Source organism: Cannabis sativa, chromosome 3, assembly GCF_029168945.1.
Source record: "Cannabis sativa cultivar Pink pepper isolate KNU-18-1 chromosome 3, ASM2916894v1, whole genome shotgun sequence".
NCBI classification, from domain to species: domain Eukaryota; kingdom Viridiplantae; phylum Streptophyta; class Magnoliopsida; order Rosales; family Cannabaceae; genus Cannabis; species Cannabis sativa.
Genome location: NC_083603.1, coordinates 42559896 through 42577035, shown reverse-complemented (window position 1 = coordinate 42577035; position 17140 = coordinate 42559896). Strand labels below are relative to the sequence as shown.

Below are 17140 nucleotides of genomic sequence, written 5' to 3'. Positions count from 1 at the left end.
AATGTATGTGGCCAAAAAAATAATTTACTTGGACTGTGTAGCTGACACACTTTGTTTAATTTGGACCTCATTTTAGCTTTTTAATGACCGCGACTGGTGCAACAAAAGCCCAAATTAATATTTATATATTGACTTGTATTACTAAATATAAATATATAAATAAATTATAATATATACTATTTATTAATAATCTTTTAAGCGTTTATTATTCCAAGATGCCGGGCAATATAATACTTTTTGTTTCATTTTTTAGCCCTTGAAACATACCTATATACTTAGCTCTATAGCTCTTGGTCCATTGTAAAGAAAATATATATATATATATCAATAAATATATTATAGCAAGCTAGATTCATTTATTTTATTTTATTTATTAGTGAGTAATTGTAAACCATCAATACTACAAAGTAGAAGAGCATGTTATTAATCATTAATATTATTGGTGATTTGATTCCAATAACTTTTAGTCAAACTAAATATTATATTATATAACTTTTTTAAGAAATAAATTTATATAAAATATGTCTGGTACTCTTTTGATGAGATATATAATTTATAGTTAGGACTTAATACGTGTGCGGTAAATGTCTCCAATAGTACTCTTTTTGCATCTTTGCATGACCAAAAATAATACTAATGGAATAATAATATATATTAATTTGTACCCAATATATAATATTAATATATGATCTATATATATATATGCATGTAATGTGTAATAAAAAATAATATATGAAAGGACTAGATCCAAGTCTCGAAGCTTTGTCTAGGCGATTGTTAATCTTACATTGTGCTATATAGCTAAAAACCCTATATTGTAATTAATTAGATTAAAAAATTGATATTGTAAACTTTATCAACACTCTTTTAATTGGCACTTGAAATTAACTTTGTAATAGTAATAGTATACAGCTTTTATTGATTATATAATAGAATCTCTATGATTCTCCACTAATTAGATTCAGGAAGATTTTGGTCACTGGGGGTCTGTACACCTAACCATTTTGGACAATATTAATTAAATATCTTAACCAAAAAAAGGTCATTTCTATTTTCTAAAACAGCTAACTCTCTAGATGATCCATCAAAAGAGTCTATCACAAAGTGGATTCTTTTTATTATTTTTTTTTTTTAAGAAAATAATTATATATATACACAAAAACATACATACTTAGTTTCATGTATTTTCTTCCTTAAATCGCTCAGCAACAATTATAGCCGACCGTTTTTATGTTTCTCCCAAATTATCATATTATGGGTCGATGCAACCTTTATAATCTTAACTACTGAAAATATATACATTTTTTTATGATTTTGAACTATAAATATATTTATTTTTTTATATGATTTTGACTGCATTTTTTTTTTTCGAGTATGCATTCATGTATCTCATTCCAATTATATATTTATATCGAAAGCCAATTTCCTTAATTTTATATCATATTCAATATATAATTATTTTATAGGTTTGGGAATTTTCTTTTGTGAAATATACTTTCCAAGAAATTGGAAAACTATACTTAAATTGGTCTCCATGGTGGCCGTAATTAAGCTTATATTTCGCATTAGTAATTAATAAATTATAAATTTATATATACTAAAGTATACATATAAAGCACAATATATATGCACATACACGCAAATGTATATATACTTAAAAAAGAGGCTTTATTATTCAACTTTAGACAAATTAATAATATAGATATAAGGAGAATGTTTGCATCTTTCTTCAGATTGAATTAAGGCCACTATCTTTTTACTCGTGTGTAACCAAATTATATATAAAATTGGAAATATATAAATATTCATTGCATTACATCATAGCTTTTTCATTCCTATAATCATTATTTAGTAAATAAATATTATGTATCTTTTAACTTATTCTTTTACATGGTTATCTTACCATACTTTTTTCTTATATGAACATATAAATATATACTAATGCATTATAAAGAGAATAAAGAAAAGAATATACCAAAAATAATAAAAGTTGGTTTTAAAAGAAATAATTAAAGGAATAACCGTACGTAGCATGTAATTACATAAAAGAAGAGGTACAAGTGGCATGAGCCTTTGAAAGTTACATGCAAACCAAGACCTATTACAATTCTTTTGGAAATTATATATATATATTAATAATATATATATAAGAAGGGAATAATAATATTGATCAAAGCTATATATATATAATATTGCTAGCTAATTAATAATTAAGCAGAGCTTAGGGGACTGATTTAAGACACCACACGTTAGCAAATTAAATACAAGCAAAATATTATTACATTATAAAAATTAATAATAATAATATAATAATAATAAACTTAGATATATAATAGTATTCCCTTCAATATATATATATTATCAATCGGTCAAACTTGAGTAGAAAAGCTAGCTAGAGCTAGCTAAGCCAACAACCACAACAGCAACTTCCTTATTGATAGTAATATTTTCTTGGACTTTATTTTCTTCAATTTTGTCATTATTATTATTTCCTTGAGCTTGATTAATATCATTATTGGTCGAAGTAGTCAATTGGTGTAGAACTACTTGATTTAGTTCAGTTGGGCAAACAAGTGTGCTGATTTTGACCACATCAATAACATGTTCAGATAATTCTTGAAGCTTGTTTGGTTGATCCTCAACTACTAATATCACACTCTTTTTGGCATTTTTGAACACAATGTAAAGTGCCATTTGAGCAATGCCAAAAAAGAACCCCAATACATTTGGAAACTGTGTATACATATAATAAGACAAAAATAATAATAATATATTAATAAGTGAAGTGAAATGGGTCAGTCAGAATTTATTTATATATAAATAAATATATATATAAATATACTTACAGCTATATTATAGTCCTTAAGTAGAAGACCATAAAAGAACCACATGACTGCGCCTAATGTCAAGAAAAATGATAACTGGAATGGCATGAACTCAACGCTCTTCGTTTTAATAACTTGCCTCTGCACATATATTATATAAAATATTAAATATATATATTATATATAATTTTAATCAATATATATATTATGGAGTATGTACGTACCATGATACAAAGAGGTGCAGCAAATACACCAAGATTAAAAGCAAGACAGATCCATCCAACGGCTTGGAGACGTTTATCACCTTTGGCTAGGAAAGTAGTCAACACAAGCATCAACCCATAACCAAAAACATTCAACAACATAAGAAGCTTCACAGTTTCAATCTGCATTAATATCAATCAATTAAATAATTAATTTTATTAACATATATATAATATAATATATTTTTTTGTGATCTCAATATTAATAATGTTTAAATAAAATATGAATAGTCGGTGGATCAAGTTTTAATACCCTAGATTTCTTGGGAGCATAAAAGATGAACAAGGCAATGTAAATAGTCTCAATGACACAACCAAATGAGTTAATAGTAATGAGAAGCAAAGCATCTTTCTTAAGCAAGGCATAGTATATCCACAACATTGAGCTCAGTAGTGCAATCACGTATGGTAGCGATTGAAATCCTTCTGCTGATTTCTTCTTATAAATCTTGTGAAATGTTGGGCTGTAAAAAATATACATAAAATCCAAATTTATGTTAATATATATGAATACTAATAATTTATCTCATTATATATAATAATAAATATAGTTAAAAGGGCTTCTTACATTGGAGCAAGGAACATCATGAACGACACGATGTTACCTACAAAATATACAAAAAAAAAAAAAGAAATTTTCCAATAATTATTAGTTTTGATCCAAAAATATTTGCACTACGTACATTACAACCTACATTATTATCTAATAATACACTTATAGAAGATCGAGTGAAAGAATGAATATATATATATTGATGTATATATACATGCTCATATAATTTATGTATAAAATACCTAAGAGACCGAATGCAAAGATGAGGTAGTGGTGAGGAGCAGCCATGTTATATAAATCTCTTGAATGAAATTTGAAGGAGTTAATAATAATATATAAGAAGATTGAGAAAATCTCTTTATATATATATTTCTCACTACACACACTCCAAACTCTCTTGCCTAATAAAGTGTTTGATATTCTTAAGAGAAGTGCTCTTAGCTCATATAACGCAACTCAGTGAGGTGTGGTCATAAGTGAAGGAAGTTAAGCTATTTATATAGGGAGATGAGAGAGCCATCGAACTCAGCAAGTTGCATAAAATATTAATATATAATTTTAAAAAAAAATGTAAAAAAGTATTATAATTTACTTAATAATATATGCTTATATATATGATCAAAATATAACAACACTCTTAAAAATAAAAAAGGAAAGAAATTGATTCCTTCCAGTTGTTTATTTTTACTTTATATTAACTTGATCCCTTAAAAGCTTTTTGCAGACCCTATTGGCTATTGGCTATATTGCCATATTTAACCGTATTTGGATTATTATTTATCTTCAAGTAACACCCCACATTCACATTTTTGATTTTTTCACCAGCTAAGCCCTATTTACTAGTACCATTCATGGTACATTCACAAACTTCATGTGGGTCCCACTAGAGCTTTTTCTGACGTGGCACCCACCAAGTGGACTTAAGGGTTTACAACTCATACTTTCAGTTCTAGGGATTTCCTAATCCCTATTTCTTCTCATTATATCTATATAACAAAAATGTTAAAAGTTATTAGTGGTTCTTAGTGTTTTTTAACGCACTTAGTATAATTAAATATTAAATCTCATATAATTTAATGTAATAATGTTTAGAATATTTTGCTAACCAATCTCAAAACGACACATTTAGAAAGTGCTAAACAGTAATACTGGTGCTAAATAGCAATGCTATGTATATAATTAGTTGGGTGTGTCTCCTCTACTTCATTAAACGTCAAAATCAATGCTGATGTGTATTAACTTCACTCTTAACCAATCAAATTTCAAGATCAATTAAATTAATTTTTCTTTTATGTATGTTTGTTATATATGGTTTTTATTCACAACAAACTAACTTTCTAACTACATTGTTCAATTAAAATGCAGTGTCTACTATATATTATATCTTATATATATTGGGGGATACTTTCAGCTTTAATATCTTTTCCATTTATGTAAAAGACGTATAGATATTTATTCCTATATAATCACAAATTTAGTACTGAAATTTTAGGCATAGTCTGACCACATACATTTCCTTTCAATATGCAGCCTCCTAATAAGTTAGAATCCCTTTTGAACTAATATATATTTCTTTTTCATTTTTGGTCATTATATATAACTACTTGTAATTTTTTTTTATAGTATTGTGTGCCAATTAATATATATGATTAATGCTAACTTCATCATCTAATAATATTATACTTACACACAATGTGTGTAATTAGTCTCAATATTATCACACAATTCAAATAATGGGATCCCACTCTAAAGGTGTAATGATTGTATATATAAATTTATACATCATTCATATTATGCAATATAATGTATTAATGTGGGTGTAATATGTGTTTCTATATCTAACCTTACTATGAATTTTGAGGTGTTTGATAGTTACTTTGCACCATGGAGCACTAAAATAAATGACAATGTTTTAGTCATATAATGTAGAATTTTTTTGTCGACTAATATAATGTTATTTTTAGTTATAACATAATGTAACTTAGTGTGATAGTCAGTAGTCTCGTAATTCGTAAGGAGAAATACTGAATAAGTTATGCAATCACACATCGCTTAGAAAGATCAAGTGGGATGATTCTGAGACTGTGTCGGTATGAGACTACATAGTTGAAGAGTGCTTAATTGGATTGATTGGTACTACCTATATCAACAAGGTGCATCTTGTTTTTCGGTAGCCCATCATGAAAGAACTCCACAGTTAAGCGTGTTTGACTTGGTCTGGACCCAATAAAAACTTAAAGCGGGAACGTTACACTTAATTTAGTCACAAATTATTGTTAGTGATAAAATTTATTGCGACTAATACTTTAAGTTGTAGACTTGTTATAATGATGACATAGGGGGTATTATGATATTTTTTAGTTATGATGACAAAAAATGAGAAGTATTTTATATGCATATAACTGTTATATAATATTATTAACCAAAAGTAGTTCTAAAAATTATTAGTGTTTAATTACAATACTCTTTCGAATACAATCAACACCTTGTCTAATACACCTTCATTCCCCATTTAGTTAGGCTTCTCACTTCTAATACTCTATTAGGGTGAGGGCTAAGAGGAATTGTTAATAACCATTAATTAGGATTCGACTGAACATATATATATATATAATTATTTAAAATAAAAAAAAATACAAATTTAACACCTAAACTAAATTACAATATTATATAATAATAATAAATAAATAGATGAGGAGGAGGGGAATGAAGCAAGCCCGTACTTTGCATCTTAATCTGTTCCATTGATCCATTTAGAGCTTCTCTAATGATGCTATATATATTAATAAAGAGTAGCACAGCTTATTTGATGTGCTATTAAGCCAAGATAACAAAAATGAACCTTTTACCTTTCGCGATTTATTACTCCTAAAATTGAGTAGTGGTACCGTTAACCTTCTATTATAGTTTTTTATAGTCAATCTCTGTGTCTGAAAATACATGACATGATATTTTTTTTATGGCGGTGATCGTTATGTTTTTAATATCATCTCTATAAATTTTTATAAAATTCCGAACAATTTACAGTGTTGAAAATACGTTTGAAGTTTTTAGAACAAACGTGGTAAACTGAAATATTAAGAACTTTATTTTTAATACTGTAAACTATTCGGAAATTATCAAACATTTACAGGAATGATACTGAAACTATAATGAATACAGTTATTAAAAAGATTTGAAACAAATATTTCACCATGCAATTTCGGACTCGGACGTGAAAATTAACTAAAAATTTATAATTATGTAGAATATATTTTTAATGTACCTAACTTTTGATGTTATAGTTGAAAAAAAAATAACATTTGATAGTTATTAGTACAAAATGATATTATAACATTGTGATTGAAAATAGAATGGCAGAAACGAAAGCACCAAATATAATGTTATTTTGCAAAAATAACATTAAAAGATAATAGTCAATATATATATATATAAATTATATAGATAAAGTAATATTTTTGAATATTTAAAAAAGAGAGAATAAATAAATATATTGTACAACATACAAAGATTCTAATAAGCTAGCTACTATGTAGGAAGATATATTAAGGATACCCTACAGTACAATAATGTGGACAATAGTAATGTTTATGATTCAACCCACTATATATGCATATATATAATCCAATAATATACAACAATTACTGAATATCCTTAAGTACAATGATATTATTACCACAACTAAAGGACCATATATAGTTATTTTCTGTGGATATGTCCAAATAGGGGAGGCCAACTTGCTTGAAGAAATTTCTGCCAGGATTCCAGAGAAAGAGGGCTTAATTTTATTTTATTTTATTATTATTTTTTTTAATTTTTATTGTGTGTTTCCTCTTCTTTTCACATATTCACTTCACTGAGGAACCCACTAAGGAGCTTTTTGATGTGTAATCGCACTTGAATAAAAATGGTTTGTAGTAACCTAATAAATCGATATATATGAATATTATGATCATTTGTTTTTGTATGAAGAAATTAGAATCCAATGGTGGAGATTCAATCTGATTGTGTGATGATGGAACATATTCTGTTTTTCCCAACAGAGAAACTGCTTTTGTGGTTGACCCATTACCCCACCTCCCAAAAATTCCACACTTATTAAAATTTTCACAATTCTGTGTTCTCTCTATCTATACAACTGTATGATCACGTGCCTCTCACGTGTACTAACCTCCTCTCCTTTTAATAATAATTTGATTAATTGATCGGATTATTTATTTATTTATTTTTTTTTTTTTGAAAAGAATTGATCGGATTATTAGTCATTAGTCTAATTAATTGGATTATTATCATCAATATAAAGAATCATGATTTTTTGCTTTGTGGGAATTTAATTGTAATAAAATTTTGTACCTATAAGTAAAAACATTTATAATCACTCCAAGAAAAAAAAAAAATTATAGGAGCATAATAATTATAAAAAAATAATTATGGGGTAATTTATATTATCTATTTTGGTGTATAATTATCGAATAATTAAAAAAAAAATTAATTTTTTAATTGTGGGCAATTCTTTTTTTACTAGGGCTACAAGCCCATATCAAATGTTGGTGCCGAAATATTGTTAAATGAAATGATCAGTAATAGGCAAATATGTATGGGCAGTGGCAACAAAAATTTGGGTTCAATGGGTTCATCAGTCTATCTTGGCACAGAATTGGTGTACATGGCATCGAGTACCAACAATTGGGTATTGGAGACATGTATTTGTCAAAACGAAAGAATAATATAATTAAATTTGATGCATTCATTAATTCTTGACAAGGAAGTATAAAATTAATTAGTAAGGGGTATACTCTCCTAAGTCTCCTTAATTTACTCGTCTAAGCAGAAAATCCCTTAGCATAGAGGTGTGTGTGGAATAGAATCACAATACCGAAGCACAGATTTATCTTATGGCTTTCGATACTTGACAGATTATCGCCGAAGAAAAATGTTGTTTAGATATTGAATATATATTATCTGTATAACATAGATCTTTAGACGTGTAGAAAAATATGTAAAGATCGATAAAATAAAAATTAATTTATAATTAGTCGTAATTGTTTTACTTTTAATCACAAATTTTGTTGTTACTAAAAGTAAAATGATTTTTTATAGTGTCAAAATATGTGTTTATCCTTAATACTAATATAGTACGTGGTTTTTTGTCATATGGTTTCTTTTACATATGATGTACTATTGTGCATGTGTTAACTGTATATATAGGACGTGGTTTTTTTCTTGGTGGTTGACATGTTATATATACATGCATGGAATATTTGCTGTGAAAATATGATTTTAATAATAATAAAAAAAGAATGACTACTTTATTTATCTTATGATTTTGTTGTAATCGTATTTTTTTAATTATTAAATGCCAATTAAGTTCGTTAAATGTTAGCTCAAAAATATGTGATGACATATTTTTTTAGTTTATTTAATATATAGTCCAATAATATGTCGCCATCTATTTTTAAATTGAACTTAATGACCAAAAATTATAACAAAATCGTAAAATAAATAACTTTTATCATCACTTTTTTAATTAGGATCATAAATGTAACAATTATAAATATTAAAAGTGGTTTGGCTGCAATAGTCAAAATTTAAATTAATTATGCTTTTTTTAATAAAAATAATTAATTATACTTAATTAAGCTCTAGTTTATTTGTAAAGTTTTTCTTTACAAGGTAATAAGGATAAAAAGGATTTTGTTGAGGATTGAACGTAATCATGTCCTTTGTTTTTAATTATTTTTAAGGAATTATTTACGTGAATATGGAAAGAGTATTTTGCAAATGAGTTTGTATGAAGAAACTATTAATTGAGTAATTAATTAAAGAAGTTGTACAAAAAGAAAGAAATAATTACTTTTGATAAATATATAATATCTCTAATTTAAGTACTCATTTTTGAATGAAAAGAGTTGACAAAAAATGATCATATATATGTCGGTCGTCATATATAATATCTTTTCTCTATCCAAAAGATATAGTACTCTTCCTTGTCTCTCAAATATTTTTTCATTTATAAATAGTTACTTAGATTTGTAGAACACATCCTTTTCTAGAATCTTTCTTTTTCATTTTTGCATGTAGTCTTAAAAAGATTTTTCTTTTTAATAAAATATATATGAAACAAGATAGGTATTTTTTGTGTGTGTATATATATATATATAAGCGTTTGCTCACCTAATAAGTAATCTATTGGCAATTTCGAAAATGGATTACAGTAAATGTATAAATTATGATCATATTAATTTCTTCTGTTTTTCTTAAGGTGATCATATTTCTTCTAAGTGAATTATAATAAAATTGGTGATTAAAAACAAACAAAAAAAAATTGTAATATATAATAAATCACCATTCTTATATTGTGACTAAAAGATACGTGACTAAAGGTATTAGTTACAAAAATCATAATTTGTTGTGACTAAATGTGTTTTTATTATTAGTCACAATATTTATTGTGACTAAAATTAAATTAGTGACAACTTGTATCTAAATACTATGTTTTAGTCATAAGTAACTTTTTGTTGTGACTAAAAATAACATTTAGTCACAAAAAAATTTATGTTGTAACTAAAAAAATATTATTAAAAGTAATTTTTTTGTAATGTGGTATGTCTATTCGAGAGTATTAGTAAAGTAGACATAATTAAATATATTTGTTACATTGGAGTGAACCTATATTGATTGTGGGTATAATAAGTAAATTTACTTTTACTATATATTCTAAATCATATCATATAGTTGATTATATATAAATTAATAAAATCTCAATCTTGAGATGGTTAAATTTTAGTTGATTGTGTTATCCGAGTTTGATGTAATTAGGGTTGAACCTTTGAGTTCGATTTGACCTGGACCTAGTCAACCCACCCAGAGTTCTGACTCGTAGAACCTAGTTGCGTTGGAAAACATGTTTATACAAGCGGTTTGGGTCCACCCCATTTGGTTTTCTCGGGTGGGTTCTAGAGTGTTTTTTGCAATTGCATGGGTTTGGGTTAGACCCGTACCAACCCGCCAGCCCAGGCATTTAATAATTTATTCATTTTCCTAAAATATTACTTTTAAACTTAGCATAATAATAAAAAAACCTAAAACTAAAACATATCAGACACCCTGACTTCATACCAAGCCCTAAGCAAGACCATACCCCTCCTTTCATTCGACGACAGTAGCCCCATTTGGCCGTCCCACCCTAGATTGGCCCTCCCTCAACTAAGATAACCAAAAGCCCTAGCTGGAGATCTCCTATTGTGGTCCTTAGAGCAGACTAGAGCTCTCTTCTTCTCTTGTAATCACCGTTGAAGCCGTCTCTCCTCCTCGGTCCACGATGTACAACAGTCGTAGATGTCGTTGTGTAATATCTTTGAAATTTTGGGATTTTTTTTTTTTTTTAAAAAAAAAAAGATTTGACCAAGCCAACTCGGTCAACCCACAGCTTGTGAGCCAGTGACCTGCAAACTCGGTCAACCCTCCCATTTCACGGGCAGGTACGAATACTATTTTTTGAGTACGAAACTAGAGAACCCAGCAAACTTGCCCAATGTTCAACCCTACATACAATTACATCTTGGGAGCTTGGTATTGTAATTAAGTAAGAATCATAGACATGGACAGCTATAGCTCTGTTTAAGAAGTAAAACGATAGTTTTCTTTTAGCTTGGTTAAAGGTGCACTACTACAAAAAGCTTATTAGCATCATTTTTATAAATGACATATATAATAATTGCGTCAGTTCATGTAACCGACGTATATACAGGGGACACAAATAATTATCCTATTATGTCGATTCGTAATTGACGACATTAAATAGTATCGTCAATTTTGAATTGATGCAATGTAAATAAATTACACCATATACGTCGGTTCATAACCGACACTCAACTACAGAAACAAAAAAAATATAAATTTTGGCACTCAAACCATCTCAAGCCCAAATCTCTATTCAAAATACCAAATGCAAATTAAAATACATAAACCATAAAATTGAATAAAAATCAAATCTGCAAACCAATATATATCTATATACATAAAAATCTTAATTACATAAACTAATATACATATACATAAAAATGAGATTTACAAACAATTAAAATAAAAGTGAAAAAGATTACAAATCTCTGAAACTCCATAGCCACTGAGCGCGAGCAACAAAACTCATATCCCCGAATGTGGTTAACGATCGTGTCCCACCCTTAGAAGACCCTCCTCGTTAATGACTAGTTCAAATGTTCAAATCCCACAACAAGCTCAAAGACAGTTATAATCCCACAAAAATACTGGGATATTATCATAAAAATCAGACTTCAACTGCCTCCAAAAATCAAGAAACAGTTGAGATAGCTTTGCGTTGGTCGCGTCTCCTGAAGCGAGAAGCACCGACCTTTTCCCCTATATAAGGGGTCACCCATGGCCTGGAAAAGGGATCCGCGATTTTGAGCACTTAAAGAAAAAACACTCTTTTATTCTTTGCATTCAAGAGTGTGTTCTTGACTTTTGTAACTCTGATTGATAAAACACAAGGGGAGTAATCTATTACCGACATCTAGGGCCGAACCTCTTTAAATTTTGATATCTTCCTTTAGATTTATTACAATTTTCGGTACCATCAATTACATTTATTGTTACGATTTTGGTTTAAATTTCATTTATTACGACTTTGCATCGATTGGCTAAAAAATCAAATTATCATTGTGGTGCTTTCATTAAGAGCTTTAACCAAAAATCTTGAAGTTTTTACCAGAAAAAATAGTGTTAACCCGAAGATCTCAAGAACAACCTGATGAGGAGGTGTATAATACCCAACAAGTTTGATCAGCGAGCAATCTTGCCAGAAATAATGGTGAGCGACCCCCGCATCCTGGTAAGGGTGGTGCAACTACCACTAATGATGCTGCCCAAACTACTGCTGGTCGTAGGACCATTGGCCAAATGTCCCTACGGGATAGACAACGGTTGGGCGTACCACAAATGTCTCTACCGCTGGAGGTGGCGCTACTGATGGGGCCACCAGAAGGAGAAATACCAAAATGTTATCCCACCTAATGATGGCACGGGCCAAACTCAAACTAATTGAGACCTTAGCGTCTTTAGACCACGAAATGAAACCCATGTGGATATCAAAAGAATTGACCCAGAGATGGATCAGTTGCGGGACGCGATAGGCTGAATGCAAGGTCAGTTTCAAACTGTACATTAGGAGCAAACTTAAACTCGAGCGGCCCTAACTAAAAGTCTCGCTAACCAAAGGAGAGAGTTCCAATCTTGGTTGGAAGATCATGCTCGAGAATTAGGTGGCGCCAAGATGACCAACATCGTCACACTCAAGAAGCTATCGATTTATTTCGAAGCTATTCCAACCAAAACATTCAAGGGTTGGGTATTGACGCCCACACCAACCAAATATCTCAAGACCACCAAACCTATCCACAAGAAGTCCATACCTTGAGAAACCAATGGGAGAGGGTGGTCTATAGACCTGAAGAACGCCCGAGGAACCAAGAGAGGGCTAGGAGTCACCCCTCCAACAGGGTTCCCCACAACAACAATTGACCGATCCCTGCCGATGAACAAGTCCTACCTCAGTCACTATATGGTTCGTCTTTTCAGGTGCATTTGTTGTCGGAGGGGCTTGTACGTCGGGAGGCATCTTAGTCAACGTTATCATTACAGCCTCCATTCTGGTCATGTTGCCAAGAAAAATCTCATTGAACTGATCTTGTTGAGATAATCTCCTTTCGGTAAGTTGTAATTATCGCGCCATAATGACCACAGGGTTCAATTCATCAAGCTAGCGTTTTACTCCAACATTATTCTCAGCGGCTACGTCCTAAGGGTCATTTTGCTGCATATCTTCTAGTGTACCATCATCGTTTACCTCGACATCCTGAGAACTACTTTCTTCTGCATCTTCCACGATGGGAGCAACTTGATCCCGATCTTCATTACGACGACCCTGCTGGCGACTGGTTACCTCTTGGGGATCACAAGTATCTCCTACTCTAGTATTAGGGCCAGTGTAACGAAGGCCAAATTGCGTTCTGGTGAGGGTCATGATTACGTGAATGCAATTAAAAGATGGTCTTCACTGCTTTCTTCAGCTCTCGATGAAAGCACCAAAATATTTCTTGAGATTTTCAGAAATCGAATAAAAATAATAAGATCTGAAGAAACAATAATTAACAGAAAAAGTATAATAAGAGACAAAAAAAATTTTACGTGGTTGGGGCGTTAACTAACCTTAGTCCATGAGTCAATTTTATTTAACGATTTGTTTACCTGTAAATACTTTAAGAGATACACAGGATGTATATTCATATGTTTGCCTGAGCAAAGTTTGTAAATGCATTCAACCCCTAATCCATGAGATTAGTCGAGTATTTATAGTAGTTAGAGAATTACATTAGGATTTTCCCTTTTCCCTCTACGTACTGGGGAGTTTACAACTAAACAATCTCTTTGGGCTTTCTCATGAAGTCCAACCCATGAAGAATATGATCTACTGACTAGGCTAATTAGATTAGACTGATCGAATCAAAACCGTGTCCGTTAATGGTGGAAGATTATTCTGAAATAACTACATCACGCTTGTTATGGAAGTTCCCCCTTTAATCGTAATATGATATTATGGCGTGATCTGAGAACTGACATTTCCTTATTTATATGCAGGATTAAATAGGAAAACTAAAAGGGTCTTCTGGGCTCAAGACACCAGAGGCGTCTTTTGGGCTCGGTCTGCCGAGGGTGGAGAGCTTTGCGAGCATATTAAAGTAGATTGACCCGCATTATCCTTGATGAGGGTCCTACTGATGGATCTTGAATGCTGACTTGGAATTCACTTGTCCAATGTTAAAAACGCGAATAACGCTTTGTATGTCACTTAAAAATCGAAGCATAAGCCCTTTTTGTAATAGTGTAATGCACATATAATCATAAATATTAATTTACTCACTAATAATCTACTAATTTGTATGTCTAAATATGTGGTCATTACAGGAGAAAAAATAAGGAGAAGATATCTGACAAGCAAAGAGAAATCTTGTTGGACTTTCGTGTGGGCAGTGGATGACCAGAGCTTGCTTGGCATTTTGAAAGCTCATCACTCGGGTATTTGGGGTTGGAGGTGGCTTTCGTATGGACAGGGGATGACTGGAGTAGACCAGTCAATTTGAGGAAGGTGGTCGCTCATAGAAAGTTAGGAGAGAGATTGAGTGGGATTGAAAGAAAATAAAGAGGGTTAACGAAAGAGAGTGAAATTTTAGAGAGAGGGAGAGGGTTTCAGAAAGAGAAGACGAAATGGAAAAGATTTTAGAGTTTTCATTTATTCAGCCTCAACATCAGTGATAACTTTATCGTCACTGATGGACAGATAAATTACGACCTGCCAATCTATCAGTAATGACTTTTTCTTCACTAATGTTATTAGAAGGAAAATTACTTTCAATGCTCTCACTAAAAGGGTATGTCTTCACTGATAGTTAAATTTATATAAAAAAAAATAGAAAATAAAAAATTGATTTTTATCAATGACGATTTATCAATGTCGTCGCTGATTTCTCACCTTTAGTGATAATTTTTTGTGTGTTGTGACTAAAAACTATAATTCTTATAGTATTTATTGAAGTTTCTTCAATTTCGAGTGATGTTATTTGTAATATCATTTAGTTTAACTATATGTATATTGGTTATATAATTAATTAGACGTTTGTTTAAAAAAAAAAAAAAAAAAAAAAAAAAAAAAAAGCTTACGACATCATAAACTTTGTGCACATAAACACGACTTTGCACTGAAAAGTGTCTCTTTATATTTATTATTTTCTTAGTCTTTTTGTTTTGTCATTTAGCTATTGGCTACATGCTTTTGTAGTAATAAAAATCATATTCTACCCTAAACCCTAATAAACATATACAACTCTTATAATTGTACAAATTATAATAAATTAGCATATACATTGAATGATTCTTGTGAAGAATTACACCCAAGAAATTTAATATAAAGATTTAAAGTAATGGAATATAATGTAACTTTTATCACCCTTTCTGCCAGCCGCACACAGTTGGGACTTAATTATATAAATATACAAATATATATATATATATATATATTAAAAAAAAAGTTATATGTAGGTCAACAAAATCAATGGTGGGAAAATGATGTAAAAAAAAAGTAAAGGGTAATAATTAAAGGACAGAAATATCTTTGTTTCAATTAACCAAAATAAATAAATTGAAGAAATTATAATGTAAGAGTGATTTGAATTCAAAGATGTGGTCTAATGAGGTGGTCAACGAAGGAAAAGACAGTGCTTTAGAATAATATTCCCTAAACATAGGAGTGGTACATAATCACATTATTATATATTAAGAAATCGAAACCCTAGTTACATTGCAAAAAATCATATTCTTGATCCTCTACTAGATTCCCAACTATATATATATATTCAAGTATTCAACATTCTTTTTTCTTATTAAAATTTTCTATTTTGACTTGTCCTAGCTAGAGTAGATATGTATAATTTATGTTCATCTTAAATAATTGTCGGAGTATAAATAATATTTCAAGATTTTTTTAAGAGAATTATTTTATATATTATTTTTTAATTTATTAAATTATTTGGGTAATTTTTATTTGAGTTGTTATTACAATTTAAATTGCTATACTTTAATTGTTACTTGGTTTTTTATATAAATTCTCGTAAAAAATATAAAAAATAACTATTCTAATAAAGTGTAAAAATAAACTTTATCAAGAAAACAAATCATCTAACAATATATATATATATATATATATGAACACAAATGTTTAAACATCACTCTACTATATAAACCTGCTCTGAAAAAGAGCATGGACCTCTTTATAACTGTGATAATTCATATAATAATAAAGAGTAGCCATTGATTTATATACGTATTATATATAATACAAATAAATCTAGGAAAGTAATTAAACAATAAGAAGAATATCGTTTATAATATATAATTCTTTTCCAATATATATGTAGTGAGACATAAACTAATAATTTATAGTTTATAGAGTACTCTACAATATGCATCATCATCATCATAGCTTTTGTTCTTATTAGTTACTTTTCTAAGGTAGTGATTGAAAGTGACATCAATTTTGTAAAAATATCTCAGCAGAATTTATTACATGCATGGCTTCTATAGTAGTGTTAACTAATTAATTATTAATTACTTCATTTGTTTACCATTCAAATAATTAATCAATTTGTGTGTATGGGCACGACACTAATTAATTATTAAATTAATTTAAGTGTGAAAATATGCACTAATTTAAATATATATATATAATATGATCTATGGTAGCTCTTTGTAAACTAATATTGCCCTATGCACTAGCCAATAGCCATACATATATTAGATGTCTCTCTTTCATTTTTCTCAATAGAGTTCAATAATTATAAATTTATATTTATACACCCATATATTATTTATTTATTTATTTTGATAAATTATAGCATAAATTATTTATTATTAATAGGTATATA

General features: G+C 29.3%; 1 protein-coding gene across 1 annotated transcript; it reads right to left on the bottom strand.

Moving 5' to 3' along the window:
- Nucleotides 1–2324: 2324 nt before the first annotated feature.
- Nucleotides 2325–4120, bottom strand: LOC115710321 (bidirectional sugar transporter SWEET10). Its single transcript, XM_030638688.2, has 6 exons — nt 3884–4120; nt 3657–3693; nt 3342–3552; nt 3050–3211; nt 2847–2966; nt 2325–2733 (listed from the first exon to the last, which is right to left on the bottom strand). Exons 1-6 carry the CDS (start codon nt 3927–3929, stop codon nt 2389–2391), a joined length of 921 nt encoding a protein of 306 aa, XP_030494548.1. The 5' UTR covers nt 3930–4120; the 3' UTR covers nt 2325–2388.
- Nucleotides 4121–17140: the final 13020 nt, after the last annotated feature.